The sequence below is a fragment of the Procambarus clarkii genome, chromosome 58, assembly GCF_040958095.1.
Source record: "Procambarus clarkii isolate CNS0578487 chromosome 58, FALCON_Pclarkii_2.0, whole genome shotgun sequence".
In the NCBI taxonomy this organism is placed as follows: Eukaryota; Metazoa; Arthropoda; class Malacostraca; order Decapoda; family Cambaridae; genus Procambarus; species Procambarus clarkii.
The window spans coordinates 26,145,398-26,165,393 of NC_091207.1; the positions used below are offsets into that span (position 1 = coordinate 26,145,398).

Sequence of the window (19,996 nt, forward strand, 5' to 3'; positions counted from 1 at the left end):
AGGGTATAGAATCGTTTCTCTCAATGTTTGCCGATGATGCAAAAATTATGAGGAGGATTGAAACTGAGGACGATAGTAGGAGGCTACAAGATGACCTAGACAGACTGAGTGAATGGTCCAACAAATGGCTGTTGAAGTTCAACCCGAGTAAATGCAAAGTAATGAAACTAGGTGGTGGAAATAGGAGGCCAAACACAGGATACAGAATAGGAGATGAAGTACTTAATGAAACGAACAGAGAGAAAGATCTAGGAGTTGATATCACACCAAACCTGTCTCCTGAAGCCCACATAAAAAGAATAACGTCTGCGGCATATGCGAGGCTGGCTAACATCAGAACAGCGTTCAGGAACCTGTGTAAGGAATCATTCAGAATCTTGTACACCACATATGTAAGACCAATCCTGGAGTATGCGGCCCCAGCATGGAGCCCGTACCTTGTCAAGCACAAGACGAAGCTGGAAAAAGTCCAAAGGTATGCCACTAGGCTAGTCCCAGAACTAAGAGGCATGAGTTACGAGGAAAGGCTGCGGGAAATGCACCTTACGACACTGGAAGACAGAAGAGTAAGGGGAGACATGATCACAACCTACAAAATCCTCAGAGGAATCGACCGGGTAAACAAGGATAAACTATTCAACACTGGTGGGACGCGAACAAGAGGACACAGGTGGAAACTGAGTACTCACATGAGCCACAGAGACGTTAGAAGGAACTTTTTTAGTGTCAGAGTAGCTAACGGATGGAATGCATTAGGCAGTGATGTGGTGGAGGCTGACCCCATACACAGTTTTAAATGTAGATATGATAGAGCCCAGTAGGCTCAGGAATCTGTACACCAGTTGATTGACAGTTGAGAGGTGGGACCAAAGAGCCAAAGCTCAACCCCCGCAAGCACAAATAGGTGAGTACAAATAGGTGAGTACACACTGGTGTTTGGCCTGGATGCCGTTCTACTCATACAGGTGGGTACGGAAACAGACGACTTCTGACTCCTGTTAGCAGGCTGAGAGCTTTCATATTGAAATTCAAATTTCGACACAAAATAATGTGTGTACAAAGGAGGTAAGAGTAATGTACAATTGTGGGGGCCAGGAGTTACACAAACTATTGAAATCAATATTACGCAAAACGCTTCGGAGCGAAACGAATCTATCTTTCCCTGCCCATAGCTTATGGTAATGCTTATTGAACCAGCAGTATCTGGAACACCACCATCTGTCAGTTTCTCTGTCATATTTGCGTCATTCGGATTGTTCCTTGATTCACCCAATGTTACTTGGGACATAGTTATCTAAGTAGATGTTGAAATTGCCCTCTGTGTCAGGCTTTGTAAGGTGTTAGTTAGCTTGGTGTGAAGCCTTTGTTCGGATCCCTCACATGATATAGAAAAATATATAGAGTCTTGCACTCAGTCTTCTCTTGTCTGAGTATCCAAAGTTAAGATTAGGGAGCCACTTTGAAGGCCCAACTAGGTAAGCTATCCGGTAAATGGCTGAACCGGAGACACAGGGAGCCAGCCGGTCGGCCGAGCGGACAGCACGCTGGACTTGTGATCCTGTGGTCCCGGGTTCGATCCCGGGCGCCGGCGAGAAACAATGGGCAGAGTTTCTTTCATCCTATGCCCCTGTTACCTAGCAGTAAAATAGGTACCTGGGTGTTAGTCAGCTGTCACGGGCTGCTTCCTGGGGGTGGAGGACCAAGGACACTAAAAAAAAGCCCCGAAATCATCTCAAGATAACCCATTTTGTATGGTAGCCACAAATGTAGCAATGATTATGGCTACACATAGAGGCAGCGATGGTGACGTTTTCTGTTCGAACGTAACGTGACTTAGACTGAATAACAGTTTACCCGGCATAACAACAGGGGTAACTTGTGTATTGTGGACACAGTATGTGTACAATCTTTAGCTTAGACACCAGTAACTGCTCAACTTCCCTAGACAAAGAATAAAGTCCAAGATGACAGCTGAGTGTGTGTGTTCACTAGAACCATCTCATCCCTAGAGGATAATATAATATCATTTTATGATAATAATTCATTGTGTCGGGGGACAGGCAGCCAGAGTGTATTCATACACGTTAGGCTTATATCGAGGTCCCCCAAAAGGTCGAATTACTGACCCCGCCCAGCATGCAACCCTACAATAAGCTGACTAACTCCTGGGTGCCCACTTACTGCTAGGTGAACAAGGAAATGTGCCCAACCATTTCTGTCCCGCCCAAGATTCGAACCCGGGATTCTTGATTGTGCGTCTAGAACAGGGGTCTCCAAACTTTTCAATGTAAGGGCCACATTATATATTTCCCATATTTATGCGGGCCGGAGGAATAAAAAATGAAATTGCTATTTTGTATAACTAAGATAAAGGCATTGTCAAAGTACAGAGAAAGGAATATTGTACAGTGTTTGTGCTCCCTGAAACGGAAGCAGCGAAGCCCCACTCGCCCTCCATCCCCACAATATACAGTTATACACAACTGATTGGTTGTAATGCACAACACATACCTACCAGTATTAGTATCTGTGCGTCACACTATCGAGAGAGAGGAAAACTGACTCGGGTTGAGCGCCACCAGTCAGCAGCCCCAGCTTTGAATAATTCTGCGATGCCATTCGTACGATAATTATTTTTTCAAGGCCACCACACAGGGATTTGTTTGGAGGGCCGGATGAAATTATGTGGCGGGCCGGATGTGGCCCGCGGGCCATAGTTTGGAGACCCCTGGTCTAGAACAAACTCGACTGTACAACTGGGACCTGTTGGATGGAACACTCTTAGTCCTCTACCAGAAGAGAGGCATCATAAACCACTTACGTTTGTCATCTTGATCATCGGAGCAAGCAAACAACTTCACCATATAATTCGCGTATTCCAGGAAGCACTGAAACGCTTAAGAGAATGAAACGTAATGATTGCTGTTATAAATTAGTTAGCCATATAATTCTACCGTTTTCTTTATTACAATGTTTCCTTTCCAGGTGTTCTTAGAAATTTTTACCGGTAACTGCACTATTATTATTAGTTCCATTATTATTATTATTAATATTATTACTTAGAAACTTATTACACTTCCGTAGTGTTTGAATGAAGGAGAAGGAGACGACAAATTCGTGAACATTACCTTCATCAAGACTGTCAAATATAGTTCAGAATAAAAATCTTGTGTACATGTGTTTATTTGTATATTCAAGAGTTCTTAAACATTCTTGTAATCCCACTAATACGCGTAGCGTTTCAGGCAGGTCCTTAATCCTAATTTTCCCCGGAATACGACCCACCAAATCGTTTAACAACCAGGTACCTATTCACTGCTGGGTGAACAGGGGTACAGTTAAGGATTGGCGCCCAGTTAATCCTCCCCGGCCAGGATACGAACTCAGACCAAAAAGCTTGCGAAATGCCTGGCGAGTGTCTTACCGCTACGCCACGGGGACTTCTAAATGTAACTAGATAACTATGTAACTAGATAACCTATCCGGAGCTGTTGCTAATTTACTGGGAATTAAAATATATATATATATATATATATATATATATATATATATATATATATATATATATATATATATATATATATATATATATATATATATATATATATATATATATATATATATATATGACAATGTCAGACCACGGAGGAAAAATGAAACAGGAATTTCCTTAAGTACTTTCGTATATTAATACATCTTCATGAGGACTCCTTCTGAAGATGTATTAATATACGAAAGTACTTAAGGAAATTCCTGTTTAATTTTTCCTCCGTGGTCTGACATTGTCACATTTTTAATCACGTGTTTATTTTCGTGATATACACACACATATACACACACATATACACACACATATACACACACACACTAAACTCCACACCCGGGAAGGATTCGAACCCAGACAACCAGGAGAACCATGCACCTTAACGCATCCAGTACTTTAACCACTAGACCACAACTGACTGTGCAAAAATGTTGGATGTCTGAGACTTTTACCCAACACCCGACAGCACTCGGTGTTCAACTGTGGTACAGATATTTCATCGAATCACCTCACTTGTTGGGGCCACGTGAGCAGCACAAATGCGAACAAGCTCGAATGGTCCCCAAGCCAATATGCAACCGAAAACTCCACACTTCAGATTAAAGTACTGGACACGCTAAGGTGCATTATTCTCCGAGCTATCTGGGTTCGAATCCTTTACACATACCTCGTGTGTGTGTGTGTGTGTGTACTCACCTAGTTGTACTTGCGGGGATTGAGCTCTGGCTCTTTGGTCCCGCCTCTCAACCGTCAATCAACAGGTACTCACCTAGTTGTACTCACCTAGTTGTGTTTGCGGGGGTTGAGCTCTGGCTCTTTGGTCCCGCCTCTCTACCGTCAATCAACAGGTACTCACCTAGTTGTACTCACCTAGTTGTGTTTGCGGGGGTTGAGCTCTGGCTCTTTGGTCCCGCCTCTCAACCGTCAATCAACAGGTACTCACCTAGTTGTACTCACCTAGTTGTGTTTGCGGGGGTTGAGCTCTGGCTCTTTGGTCCCGCCTCTCAACCGTCAATCAACAGTGTGTGTGTGTGTGTGTGTGCATGCGCCTTTATGTGTTATGAATACTGGTGTATGTGTGAGCATACGTATGTGGTGCGTGCATGTGTATGTGTGTGCTAGTATACGTAAGACCGAAGATAATGGGGGGCTCGTGTATACATCAGTATACCAACAAAACTAAAACAGAAAACGAAATATGTTTGCGTACGATAGCGGGTCAGTGTTGCCACAAGCGGGTAATGCTTCACGGCAATTTTTAAGTGTTACCAACGGTGTTCGACAATATTCGAACAAAGAACAGTGTTACCATCAGCTATATACCAGTCGTAATATAATTACGATCAAGATAACATTATTATTTCCAATATAACGAAATAATTATATAATGTAGATAATTATTTATATGTTGATTTTCGGGTTTTCTAGTCAAATAAATATGTTTTCCGTTTTTTGACAAAGGGAAGAACCTTTGTTTAGGATGGAAAAGAACGTTTGTGACACTGTCAAGTCTTTTATGTTTGGTTTAATGACACACACACACACACACACACACACACACACACACACACACACACACACACACACACACACACACACACACACACACACACACACACACAGTGTTGAGAGGTGCAGGGGAGACAGGTGACGTCACCAGCCAGGGACGGACATACTAGTGGTAATCGATGGTTAACGTGACTCTTTGTGACGTAAGTTCCTTCCCCCCCCTGGGGGTGCCCTTGTGAGGGAGAACACTGGGGGGTGATGGAGGAGGTCGTGGGGGTGATGGAGGAGGTCGTGGTGGTGATGGAGGGGGTCGTGGGGGTGATGGAGGCGGTCGTAGGGTGATGGACAAATGACAAGGTACGGGCTCCATGCTGGGGCCGCATACTCCAGGATTGGTCTTACGTATGTGGTGTGTAAGGTTCTGAATGATTCCTTACACAGGTTCCTGAAGGCAGTTCTGATGTTAGCCAGCCTCGCATATGCCGCAGATGTAATTTTTTTTATGTGGGCTTCAGGAGTCAAGTTTGGTGTGATATCAACCCCTAGATCTTTCTCTCTGTCCGTTTCATTAAGTATTTCATCTCCAATTCTGTATCCTGTGTCTGGCCTCCTGTTTCCACCGGCTAGTTTTATGACCTTGCATTTACTCGGGTTGAACTTTAGTACCCATTTGTTGGACCATTTATTCAGTCTGTCTAGGTCATCTTGTAGCCTCCTACTATCATCCTCTGTTTTAATCCTCCTCATAATTTTTGCATCATCAGCATTTGTGTGTGTGTGTGTGTGTGTGTGTGTGTAGACCTAGTTGTATTCACCTGGTTATGCTTGCGGGGGTTGAGCTCTGCTCTTTCGGCCCGCCTCTCAACTGTCAATCAATCAACAGTTACTAACTACTAACTAATTTATTTATTTATTTATTTATTTTTTCCACTCCCCCACACACACCCCCAGGAAGCAGCCCGTAGCAGCTGTCTAACTCCCAGGTACCAATTTACTGCTAGGTAACAGTCACATCAGAGTGAAAGAAACTCTGCCCATTAGTTGCAGCCGGCCCCACCAAGTCTCCAGACGGCCCTCGTAACTCAAGCAAAAGAGAACACACGCGAACGTCCTGGAAATCACGAAAGGTCTCAAGATAGCTATAGATATAGAAAGATATCTGCGATAGCTATACTCACTGCCGTTCTCCATAAAGACACTCGGGTCGTAGCTGAAGCCCGAGGCTTGAAGGGGCTCCCCGCAGGAGTGGTGCTCGCCCGCCAGCTGCAGGTTGATCACTGTCTTGATGTCGTTCCTGGAAGGGTATGGAAACAGTTTTAAAGAAAATCCTTCACTGTTTGTCCCACCTGGAAGGAGGACTAGAAAGTTGGCGCGCGAACCTCAGTCTTGGAACTTCAGTTCTAGAACCCTCAGTTCTGGAACCTCAGTTCTGGAATCTCAGTTCTGGAACCTCAGTTCTGGAATCTAAGTTCTGGAACCTCGGTTCTGGAACCTCAGTTCTGGAACCTCAGTTCTGGAATCTCAGTTCTGGAACCTCAGTCCTGGAACCTCAGTTCTGGAACCTCAGTCCTGAGTCTCTCTCTCTCTCTCTCTCTCTCTCTCTCTCTCTCTCTCTCTCTCTCTCTCTCTCTCTCTCTCTCTCTCTCTCTCTCTCTCTCTCTCTCTCTCTCTCGGAACTGTAATATCTTTTCCCAGAATAAACAAGAATAAATTTGCAACTCACTTGAGAAACTGCCCGACGAGGTCCTTCGAGAGGATGACCTCTGTGCTGGGTCGAGCCATAGCCAAGATGCTGTCGGTCACCCTGTGGGAGGTCAGGTCAAAGGTCATGAAGGTCTTCTCACCTACGCTAGATACAACTTGTTTAATATTGTAGAGCTTATTATTAATTCATGTCTGTCATTCATGGGCAGTCACGCAACGATGTTATGGAGTGTACTGGGGGTACCATGGTCCGTGTGTACTAGGGGTACCATGGTCAGTGTGTACTGGGGGTACCATGGTCCGTGTGTACTAGGGGTACCATGGTCCGTGTGTACTGGGGGGTACCATGGTCCGTGTGTACTGGGGGTACCATAGTCTGTGTGTACTGGGGGTACCATAGTCCGTGTGTACTAGGGGTACCATGGTCCGTGTGTACTGGGGGGGTACCATGGTCAGTGTGTACTGGGGGTACCATAGTCAGTGTGTACTGGAGGTACCATAGTCCCTGTGTACTAGAGGTACCATAGTCAGTGTGTACTGGTGGCTCATCCCGACCACTCAATAATAGAGTGGTTGACAGTGGTGGTCTCACCAGTGCGAGTAGAGTCCGTCAATCGCCATGTCGTGGTGGGACCAGGTATCATAGTTGTCGTACCGGCAGCGCCGCCCCCCGCAGAACACTGAGCACTGCACCTCCGTGGGCGTCACCTGCCGCAGGTGCTCGCTCAGGCGGGAGTAGTTGCTGTGCACAACCGCTTCCCTCTTGTGCAGGGAGAGACCCGCGGGACGCAGGCCCTCCACCTCCCCGCCTCCGACGCTCTCCACCGACATCTGAAAGGAAGTGAGAGCGAAAGAAAACCGTATAAGACCTATATTCTTCATTTACATTCACGCAGAATCATTCACGTCTCTGTCTAACCTACGCTTGAAACAATAGCTACGTCTAATTTGTTACCCTCTGGTAATTTGTTCCGTAAATGCGCTGTTTCTAGACCAATATTTACGCTGGTAAAAGCAGGACAAACATCGGCCGTCTGGTATGCGTAGCTGGCATGGTTGGGTATATCAGACACGTGGATATGCTCGTTATATAAGGCGGTCATACTTAAGTTATCTCGTAAATTGTGTGTTGTGTTGGTGTGTGTTTGTGAGGTGGGGCCAAGCACGCTATGTGGGGGACCCGCACGCTATGTGGGGGACCCGCACGCTATGTGGGGGACCCGCACGCTATGTGGGGGACCCGCACGCTATGTGGGGGGACCTGTAGGCTATGTGGGGGACCTGTACGCTATGTGGGGGACCCGCACGCTATGTGGGGGGACCCGCACGCTATGTGGGGGGACCTGTACGCTATGTGGGGGACCCGCACGCTATGTGGGGGGACCCGCACGCTATGTGGGGGGACCCGCACGCTATGTGGGGGACCCGCACGCTATGTGGGGGGACCTGTACGCTAAGTAGGGGACCCGCACGCTATGTGGGGGGACCTGTAGGCTATGTGGGGGACCTGTAGGCTATGTGGGGGACCCGCACGCTATGTGGGGGGACCTGTAGGCTATGTGGGGGACCTGTAGGCTATGTGGGGGGACCCGCACGCTATGTGGGGGACCCGCACGCTATGTGGGGGACCCGCACGCTATGTGGGGGGACCTGTACGCTATGTGGGGGACCCGCCCGCTATGTGGGGGACCCGCACGCTATGTGGGGGGACCTGCACGCTATGTGGGGGGACCTGTAGGCTATGTGGGGGACCCGCACGCTATGTGGGGGACCCGCACGCTATGTGGGGGGACCTGTACGCTATGTGGGGGACCCGCCCGCTATGTGGGGGACCCGCACGCTATGTGGGGGGACCTGCACGCTATGTGGGGGGACCTGTAGGCTATGTGGGGGACCCGCACGCTATGTGGGGGACCCGCACGCTATGTGGGGGGACCTGTACGCTATGTGGGGGACCCGCCCGCTATGTGGGGGTGTATGTACACCCCCACAACCACTGTGAGTGGGAGTATCTACACACCACCCACTGTGAGGGGAAGGATTTACACACCACCCACTTTGAGGGGAAGGATTTACACACCACCCACTTTGAGGGGAAGGATTTACACAACACCCACTGTGAGGGGAAGGATTTACACACCACCCACTGTGAGGGGAAGGATTTACACACCACCCACTGTGAGGGGAAGGATTTACATACCACCCACTGTGAGGGGAAGGATTTACACACCACCCACTGTGAGGGGAAGGATTTACACACCACCCACTGTGAGGGAAGGATTTACACACCACCCACTGTGAGGGGAAGGATTTACATACCACCCACTGTGAGGGGAAGGATTTACACACCACCCACTGTGAGGGGAAGGATTTACACACCACCCACTGTGAGGGGAAGGATTTACATACCACCCACTGTGAGGGGAAGGATTTACACACCACCCACTGTGAGGGGAAGGATTTACACACCACCCACTGTGAGGGGAAGGATTTACACACCACCCACTGTGAGGGAAGGATTTACACACCACCCACTGTGAGGGGAAGGATTTACACACCACCCACTGTGAGGGGAAGGATTTACACACCACCCACTGTGAGGGGAAGGATTTACACAACACCCACTGTGAGGGGAAGGATTTACACACCACCCACTGTGAGGGGAAGGATTTACATACCACCCACTGTGAGGGGAAGGATTTACACACCACCCACTGTGAGGGGAAGGATTTACACACCACCCACTGTGAGGGAAGGATTTACACACCACCCACTGTGAGGGGAAGGATTTACATACCACCCACTGTGAGGGGAAGGATTTACACAACACCCACTGTGAGGGGAAGGATTTACACACCACCCACTGTGAGGGGAAGGATTTACACACCACCCACTGTGAGGGGAAGGATTTACACACCACCCACTGTGAGGGGAAGGATTTACACACCACCCACTGTGAGGGGAAGGATTTACACACCACCCACTGTGAGGGGAAGGATTTACACACCACCCACTGTGAGGGGAAGGATTTACATACCACCCACTGTGAGGGGACGGATTTACACACCACCCACTGTGAGGGGAAGGATTTACATACCACCCACTGTGAGGGGAAGGATTTACACAACACCCACTGTGAGGGGAAGGATTTACATACCACCCACTGTGAGGGGAAGGATTTACACAACACCCACTGTGAGGGGAAGGATTTACACACCACCCACTGTGAGGGGAAGGATTTACACACCACCCACTGTGAGGGGAAGGATTTACATACCACCCACTGTGAGTGGAAGGATTTACACAACACCCACTGTGAGGGGAAGGATTTACATACCACCCACTGTAAGGGGAAGGATTTACACAACACCCACTGTGAGGGGAAGGATCTACACACTACCCACTGTGAGGGGAAGGATCTACACACCACCTACTGTGAGGGTCCCTACACATACACAGTGTATGTGTAGGGACATACACTGTGTATGTCCCTACATACACTGTGAGTGTGTATCGGGGCGGGTGTAGGTCTCCACACCTACACCTGCACTCAACAAGCCCTTGAGTGTTCCCTGGTGTTTATGGAACAATTATTAAAACTAATGTACCATGTGGGTTTATTGTTCGTACACGGGGTGGGGGGGGGGGGTTGTAGTGGTGGTGGTGAGGGTGGTAGTGGTGGTGGTGGTGGTGGTAGTGGTGAGTGGCTTGTAGTAGGGGTGGTGAGGTACAATTCGTAGGAGTGCCTACACTCCCCCTCCCCTCCATCCCCCCCCCCCCTCCCCCTCACAATACACAACAGTTTTAACAAACAAACACGCTCCCGGAAGTCCAGGTAACGCCAGAAGCTTATAATTAACCAATTAGTAATTAGCGTCAATTAATCATAATTTATAACCTTAAGATTATATATAATACTTGAATGTTTAGGCTACGCACTCACACTCAACTAATATATATATATATATATATATATATATATATATATATATATATATATATATATATTAAACAGGAATTAGTTAAATATCCATCGTTCCCAACTTCACTAAACTGTTGAACTCAAATTGCCCGAACCTAACCATCCACCCAAGAACGAATGAACAGAAAACGGGACATCACGTCAATTTCAAGACCAGCTTCTGTATTTTTGTGTCCATCAATTCATGGCCTTATGGAACTTATACGTCAAAATACGACGTAGTATTCAGAAGAACGGGGTTGAAATATGAGGCAAGAATTAAGCAACTTTCAGGCTATATATTTTAGATACAAATTTAAAACAATTTGCTCCGTAACTTGTGTATGTTTATACAGAAAATCCATTAAACTTAATCCCGCCCTCATATCCTGTTTCTTTTATCCATTAACGTGATTAAAAACTCCAAATTCTTAGTAATGTGTTTGGACTCAAAGGTTTATCCTGGATCACTAAGATGTAGTTCCAGGCTCCTGTTAAGCGGGTACAGTACCCAGCGGTGTGGGTACAGTACCCAACAGTGTGGGTACAGTACCCAACAGTGTGGGGTACAGTACCCAGCAGTGTGGGTACAGTACCCAACAGTGTGGGTACAGTACCCAGCGGTGTGGGTACAGTACCCAGCGGTGTGGGTACAGTACCCAGCGGTGTGGGTACAGTACCCAACAGTGTGGGGTACATCATATTTTGACGTCGAGGGTTTTAACGTCAAAATACGGTGTGTAGTTTGAGAGGTGTTGACCAGATGGTTTGTCCAACAGGTGTTTAACATGTTTATGAATGATCAGAGTTTACAGGTAACTCACAGTTGATTAACTCACAGGACGGGCAAGTAAGGGAGGGGGTGAGGGAGGGGGTGAGGGAGGGGGTGAGGGAGGGTGAGTGAGGGAGGGGGTGAGGGAGGGGGTGAGGGAGGGTGAGTGAGGGAGGGAGTGAGGGAGGGGTGAGTGAGGGAGGGGGTGAGGGAGGGTGAGTGAGGGAGGGGGTGAGAGTGAGTGAGGGAGGGGGTGAGGGAGGGTGAGTGAGGGAGGGGGTGAGAGTGAGTGAGGGAGGGGGTGAGGGAGGGTGAGTGAGGGAGGGGGTGAGGGAGGGGGTGAGGGAGGGGGTGAGGGTGTGTGATTGAGGGAGGGGGTGAGGGTGTGTGAGTGAGGGAGGGGGTGAGGGAGGGTGAGTGAGGGAGGGGGTGAGGGAGGGTGAGTGATGGAGGGGGTGAGGGAGGGGGTGAGGGAAGCGTAATATTTTATGTAACGTAGGAAATAAATGTCAATACTGAGGACCTTGATAGTATGACCCACAACCATACACTCTCTACCACCACCACCACCACCACCACCACCACTACCACCACCACCACCACCACTACCACCACCACCACCATACACTTGTGTTTGTCAGGTTACAGATGTTTGTCAGGTTACAGGTGTTTGACAGGTTACAGGTGTTTGACAGGTTACAGGTGTTTGCCAGGTTACAGGTGTTTGACATGTTACAGGTGTTTGGCAGGTTACAGGTGTTTGACAGGTTACAGGTGTTTGACAGGTTACAGGTGTTTGACATGTCACAGGTGTTTGACAGGTTACAGGTGTCTACCAATCTTCCCTTCCTGGAAAGTATTGATTAGAGGATTTGAAACTCCATAACCCTTTTGTTTTATTTTCTTGGGTAAGCAAATTGTATAGCATTCTCCTGTGTGTTTTGTATTAATACGTATGTATTCTGTCCACGTATGATTGTGGGTCTATATTTGTTTTGAGTGCATGCGTGCGTGTTTATGTACGTACGCTTGGTATGTATGTATGTATGTATGTATGTATGTATGTATGTATGTATGTATGTATGTATGTATGTGTGTATGTATGTATAAGTGTGTATCGGCTTGCAACCATGTGAAGATTGTATGTGCACCCGAGTGTATGAATGTGTGCTTGATGTGCTACAGTTTGTATATGTGTGTTTGTACCACTGGGACAATCAGAGGCCTTGTGATACTGGACCAATCAGAGACCATTGACATACATGGACAATCAGAGAGCTTGTCTTACCCTGCCACTCAAAGTATGATGGTAGCTGCAATATGAAAGTATTCACGCTGCAATAATGGCTGCAATGGTGACTACAGTAATGGAAGTACTAAAGAATTATAATCTAGTGTGAGTGAGGGGTTTGGGCTATTAAAGAATGTAAATTATTACAAGCCGGAGATAGTGTAACACGGCAGGCTCGGTCCGTAGAGTTTATTGTGTGTGCGGGTTTGGTCTCGTAATGTAACAACCTTTTAATCGCTGTTTATGTTCCTTCGTCCATCCTTTATCCACGCTTCCACCTCCCCGCCCTCATCCACCTGGTGTTCCAGCACCCACCCCCCGCCCTCATCCACCTGGTGTTCCAGCATCCACCTCCAACACCTTATCCACGACGATTAACTTTAAACTCTCGAGCCCCTGTCGTTTATCTTCCTTACCCTACTCCTTCCCTCTGCTCCCTCTTCCTTCCCTCTGCTCCCTCTTTCTTCCCTCTGCTCCCTCTTTCTTCCCTCTGCTCCCTCTTCCTTCCCTCTGCGGTATCATGTCCCCAATAATTGATTCTCAGTTGTCAGTTATGAAATATTCAATCTCGTTCATCTGAGTCTGAATATTGACTTCTCAGTCCAATGGACACTTTGTCTATCTTTGAGAGACGGGGGGAGGTGCAGGGAGGTACCGGGGAGGTGCCGGGGCGGGGTGAGGGGCGAAGCGGGGTGGGGAGGTGCTGGGGGTGAGGGGCGAGGCGGGGTGGGGAGGTGCTGGGGGTGAGGGGCGAGGCGGGGTGGGGAGGTGCCGGGAGGTGTTACAGGTTGTCATGTTAAAGATGTTTGAAAATCGTCGTGTTATCCACGACGATTTTCATTATTATTAACAATTTTTATTGTTAATAACGACGTCGTCGTTATTAACGACGTCGTCGTTATTAACGACGTCGCTATAGACGACGACGCACCCCACTATATATATGTTGTACTGCAAACATTGAGTAGAAATGTCTCCTTCGCCCCAGACAGTTAAACCAATAATTAAAGTAGTTTACCAATTTATTAAAATAGAAAACGTTGTAGAATGTTCTATGTAAGAAAACTTGATTTATGGGGCACTTTAATGTAGCATTTTGCTCATACGTAATAATTATGTTCTCAGTTCATTTGCTTCGAGGACAAACAGCTCTTACTATTAAGTCAAAAGTTTTTGTTATGTTAAATTTTCTTCCAGTAGTTAACTTACGGAACAAGTTAACGGCTGACATATATCACTGAATGAATGAGTCTGGCATGATATATTTATTCATTTATATATATACAAGAGTTTTTACATTGTTGTAAAGACAGAAGCACGCATAGCGTTTCGGGCAGGTCCTTAATCGTAATTTTTTCCTGAATTCGACCCACCAAATCGTTTAACAACCAGGTACCCATTCACTGCTGGGTGAACAGAGGCTTCAGTTAAGGATTTTCGCCCAGTCAATCATCCCCGGCCAAGATACAAACCCAGGCCAAAACGCTCGCGAAGCGCCGGCCGAGTGCCTTACCACTGCGGCACAGGGACTGATAGTTGGATATAAATACAAGCTGCTTTCTCCACATCCATCAGAGGCTTCACAACATCCACCAATGCCTCCACCACATCCACTACAGCAGAGGTTTTCATCCAAAGGTTCGTGTACATCTTTAGGGGGCCACACTTGGAGCTACGTCTCGCTCTAGTTTCATAAATGTTCCTGAAGAATATATCATTTGGATCTTCTTGAGGTTATCTTGAGATGATTTCGGGGCTTTTAGTGTCCCCGCGGCCCGGTCCTCGACCAGGCCTCCACCCCCAGGAAGCAGCCCGTGACAGCTGACTAACACCCAGGTACCTAATTTACTGCTAGGTAACAGGGGTATAGGGTGAAAGAAACTCTGCCCATTGTTTCTCGCCGGCGCCTGGGATCGAACCCAGGACCACAGGATCGCAAGTCCCGCGTGCTGTCCGCTCGGCCGACCGGCTCCCTGGATTCACAATCATCAAAAATGTAACTGTCTCATTTGTCCAAAAAGGCTGTCGCCACCAACGGCAGTGAACCACAGCCCGCTCCACCGACATTTCGAGCGATGTCACCAAGACATGAAAGGTACCAACCCGTTCTCGCAAATTTAATAAGTCAATATTGACTTATAAAATATGTGCATAGGTGACATACTTAACATAATAGATACCCTTAAAAAGATTCATAGAAAACACCGACCTTACCTAACCTACTTAGTATGTTAAGATAAGCATCTTATTGCTTCGTAATTACAATTATTACCTAACCTATAATAGGTATAGGTTAAGTAATAATTGTAATTACGAAGCAATAAGATGCTTATCATAAGATACTAACAAGGTTAGGTAAGGTCGGTGTTTTCTATGAATCTTTTTAAGGGTATCTATTATGTTTAGTATATCACCTATGCACGTAGTTAATAAGTCAATATTGACTTTACGAATTTGCGAGAACGGGTTGAAGGTACAGATATGGACCACCTCAAGTGCAGAGAAACTACATAGCACCACTCAAGACTGGATCAGTCAGGAAGCATTCAACAGTCACACAAAGCCGATGTTCGTGTGTCGTGTTCACTGAGAACTGCTCAGCAGGACACCCTCCTCACTCCATTGGAGCCACTCAGACCTTGTCTTGCACCAATGACAGTGGACATTACGTGGGCCCCTGAACATCAGGACAAATTGGGGGAGACCTTTGACAAGCCACCGCCTTTCTGTCCTCATCGAGGACACTAGAGAGTTAAGGGGCCCTCTTAAGTAAATTCAGGTAAACTACGATCTTAAAACGTTGTGTTAATAATGTCAACAGTTTGACATTGTCAGATAACACTGTACACACCCACCTTTAAATCAGACTACCAACCAACATAGGCTGATGGGTCTAGGAACATGTCAGTATGGTATGGGGGGCATTAATTAAGTGGTTAAATGTATATATTCTTATATTTACCAAATCATTCATCAATCATCACCACCAACATGTTGCCAATACACGAGCCATACATTACGTATTATTGATAATAAATCATCATATTTTATTATTTGTGTCCGAGTGCTTTACAGTGAATCACAAGAAGTTCATATATATATATATATATATATATATATATATATATATATATATATATATATATATATATATATATATATATATATATATACTACCTTTCATATATATTTAGCTTATGCTTGAACTAATCCAACGACCTCATATATATTACCTTACCTGACAACGTGTTCCATAAATCTACAACCCATTTCCAAACCAGTATTGACCCAGGTTATTTCTGAATCTAAATTTACTCATTCTAAGTACATTATTTCGTGTTCTGTTTTGCGTTAATATATTTAGAAAATTATTTATATTCCCCATTTGATATGTAACTTTATTTATATATATATATTCTTTAGTCATATCACTTATTGTATTTGTTATATTTCTAGAGAACATAAATTAAGGTTTTTAAACTGTTCTTGGTAAGGAAGGATTCTAATTTTAATTTCAATCCTTTACTCACTGATTTCTTGACGTAGAGTACCTTCTTGTTCTGATGTAGATCTTTATTGCATTCAAGTTTGGTTATCTTAACACTGCCCACCTCGTGTCTGGTTATCTTAGCACTGCCCCACCTCGTGTCTGGTTATCATAGCACTGCCCACCTCGTGTCTGGTTATCTTAACCCTGCCCACCTCGTGTCTGGTTATCTTAACCCTGCCCACCTCGTCTCTGGTTATCTTAACCCTGCCCACCTCGTCTCTGGTTATCTTAACACTGCCTGCCTTGTCTCTGGTTATCTTAACACTGCCCACCTTGTGTCTGGTTATCTTAACACTGCCCACCTTGTGTCTGGTTATCTTAACACTGCCCACCTCGTCTCTGGTTATCTTAACCCTGCCCCACCTCGTGTCTGGTTATCTTAACACTGCCTACCTTGTCTCTGGTTATCTTAACACTGTCCACCTTGTGTCTGGTTATCTTAACACTGCCTACCTTGTCTCTGGTTATCTTAACACTGTCCACCTTGTGTATGGTTATCTTAACACTGCCTACCTTGTCTCTGGTTATCTTAACACTGTCCACCTTGTGTCTGGTTATCTTAGCACTGCCCACCTCGTCTCTGGTTATCTAAGCACTGCCTACCTCGTCTCTGGTTATCTTAACACTGCCCACCTCGTCTCTGGTTATCTTAGCACTGCCCACCTCGTCTCTGGTTATCTTAGCACTGCCCACCTCGTCTCTGGTTATCTTAACACTGCCCACCTCGTCTCTGGTTATCTTAACCCTGCCCCACCTCGTGTCTGGTTATCTTAACCCTGCCCACCTCGTCTCTGGTTATCTTAACACTGCCTACCTCGTCTCTGGTTATCTTAACACTGCCCACCTCGTCTCTGGTTATCTTAACACTGCCTGCCTTGTCTCTGGTTATCTTAGCACTGCCCACCTCGTGTCTGGTTATCTTAACCCTGCCCACCTCGTCTCTGGTTATCTTAACCCTGCCCACCTCGTCTCTGGTTATCTTAACACTGCCTGCCTTGTCTCTGGTTATCTTAACACTGCCCACCTTGTGTCTGGTTATCTTAACACTGCCCACCTTGTGTCTGGTTATCTTAACACTGCCCACCTCGTCTCTGGTTATCTTAACCCTGCCCCACCTCGTGTCTGGTTATCTTAACACTGCCTACCTTGTCTCTGGTTATCTTAACACTGTCCACCTTGTGTCTGGTTATCTTAACACTGCCTACCTTGTCTCTGGTTATCTTAACACTGTCCACCTTGTGTCTGGTTATCTTAACACTGCCTACCTTGTCTCTGGTTATCTTAACACTGTCCACCTTGTGTCTGGTTATCTTAACACTGCCTACCTTGTCTCTGGTTATCTTAACACTGTCCACCTTGTGTCTGGTTATCTTAACACTGTCCACCTTGTCTCTGGTTATCTTAACACTGTCCACCTTGTCTCTGGTTATCTTAACACTGCCTACCTTGTCTCTGGTTATCTTAACCCTGCCCCACCTCGTGTCTGGTTATCTTAACACTGCCCACCTCGTGTCTGGTTATCTTAACACTGCCCACCTCGTCTCTGGTTATCTTAGCACTGCCCACCTTGTCTCTGGTTATCTTAACACTGCCCCACCTCGTGTCTGGTTATCTTAACACTGCCCACCTCGTGTCTGGTTATCTTAACACTTCCCACCTCGTCTCTGGTTATCTTAACACTGCCCACCTCGTGTCTGGTAGCTGTGTTATTGTTTCTTGGGCTTAGATCCCGAGATATCATAGCATCAAACTCTATATGGCAGTCTTTCATCTATTTTAATATCATAAGTCGTCTTGTAGCGATTTTGATTCTTGTAAGTTTTAGAACCTTAATATACTCCCCATCAAGAGCAGCCACTAACATACCCCCCATCAAGAGCAGCCACTAACATACCCCATCAAGAGCACCCACTAACATACCACCATCAAGAGCACCCACTAACATACCCCACCACTAACATACCCCACCAAGAGCACCCACTAACATACCCCACCAAGAGCACCCACTAACATACCCCACCAAGAGCACCCACTAACATACCCCACCAAGAGCAGCCACTAACATACCACCCACCAAGAGCACCCACTAACATACCCCACCAAGAGCACCCACTAACATACCACCCACCAAGAGCACCCACTAACATACCCCACCAAGAGCACCCACTAACATACCACCCACCAAGAGCACCCACTAACATACCCCCCATCAAGAGCAGCCACTAACATACCCCACCAAGAGCACCCACTAACATACCACCCACCAAGAGCACCCACTAACATACCCCATCAAGAGCACCCACTAACATACCCCTCCACCAAGAGCAGCCACTAACATACCCCTCCACCAAGAGCAGCCACTAACATACCCCTCCACCAAGAGCAGCCACTAACATACCCCTCCACCAAGAGCAGCCACTAACATACCCCTCCACCAAGAGCAGCCACTAACATACCCCTCCACCAAGAGCACCCACTAACATACCACCCACCAAGAGCAGCCACTAACATACCACCCACCAAGAGCAGCCACTAACATACCCCTCCACCAAGAGCAGCCACTAACATACCCCTCCACCAAGAGCAGCCACTAACATACCCCTCCACCAAGAGCAGCCACTAACATACCCCTCCACCAAGAGCACCCACTAACATACCACCCACCAAGAGCAGCCACTAACATACCACCCACCAAGAGCAGCCACTAACATACCCCTCCACCAAGAGCAGCCACTAACATACCCCTCCACCAAGAGCAGCCACTAACATACCCCTCCACCAAGAGCACCCACTAACATACCACCCACCAAGAGCAGCCACTAACATACCCCTCCACCAAGAGCAGCCACTAACATACCCCTCCACCAAGAGCAGCCACTAACATACCCCTCCACCAAGAGCAGCCACTAACATACCCCTCCACCAAGAGCAGCCACTAACATACCACCCACCAAGAGCAGCCACTAACATACCACCCACCAAGAGCAGCCACTAACATACCACCCACCAAGAGCAGCCACTAACATACCCCACCAAGAGCACCCACTAACATACCCCACCAAGAGCACCCACTAACATACCCCTCCACCAAGAGCAGCCACTAACATACCACCCACCAAGAGCAGCCACTAACATACCCCACCAAGAGCACCCACTAACATACCACCCACCAAGAGCACCCACTAACATACCACCCACCAAGAGCACCCACTAACATACCCCCCACCAAGAGCACCCACTAACATGCCACCCACCAAGAGCACCCACTAACATACCACCCACCAAGAGCAGCCACTAACATACCCCACCAAGAGCACCCACTAACATACCACCCACCAAGAGCACCCACTAACATACCACCCACCAAGAGCAGCCACTAACATACCCCACCAAGAGCACCCACTAACATACCCCACCAAGAGCACCCACTAACATACCCCACCAAGAGCACCCACTAACATACCCCACCAAGAGCACCCACTAACATACCACCCACCAAGAGCACCCACTAACATACCACCCACCAAGAGCACCCACTAACATACCACCCACCAAGAGCACCCACTAACATACCACCCACCAAGAGCACCCACTAACATACCCCACCAAGAGCACCCACTAACATACCCCACCAAGAGCACCCACTAACATACCACCCACCAAGA

General features: G+C 47.1%; 1 protein-coding gene across 1 annotated transcript in view; it reads right to left on the bottom strand.

Moving 5' to 3' along the window:
* Nucleotides 1–19,996, bottom strand: part of LOC123767986 (protein tyrosine phosphatase domain-containing protein 1) — a 75,689-nt gene that overhangs the window by 35,193 nt on the left and 20,500 nt on the right. Inside the window, exons 2-4 of the mRNA XM_069306706.1 lie at nt 7,350–7,588; nt 6,777–6,857; nt 6,232–6,347 (exon numbers count right to left, since the gene is read on the bottom strand). Coding sequence (XP_069162807.1) covers nt 6,232–6,347; nt 6,777–6,857; nt 7,350–7,588 — 436 coding nt within the window. The remainder of the gene's footprint in view (nt 1–6,231; nt 6,348–6,776; nt 6,858–7,349; nt 7,589–19,996) is intronic.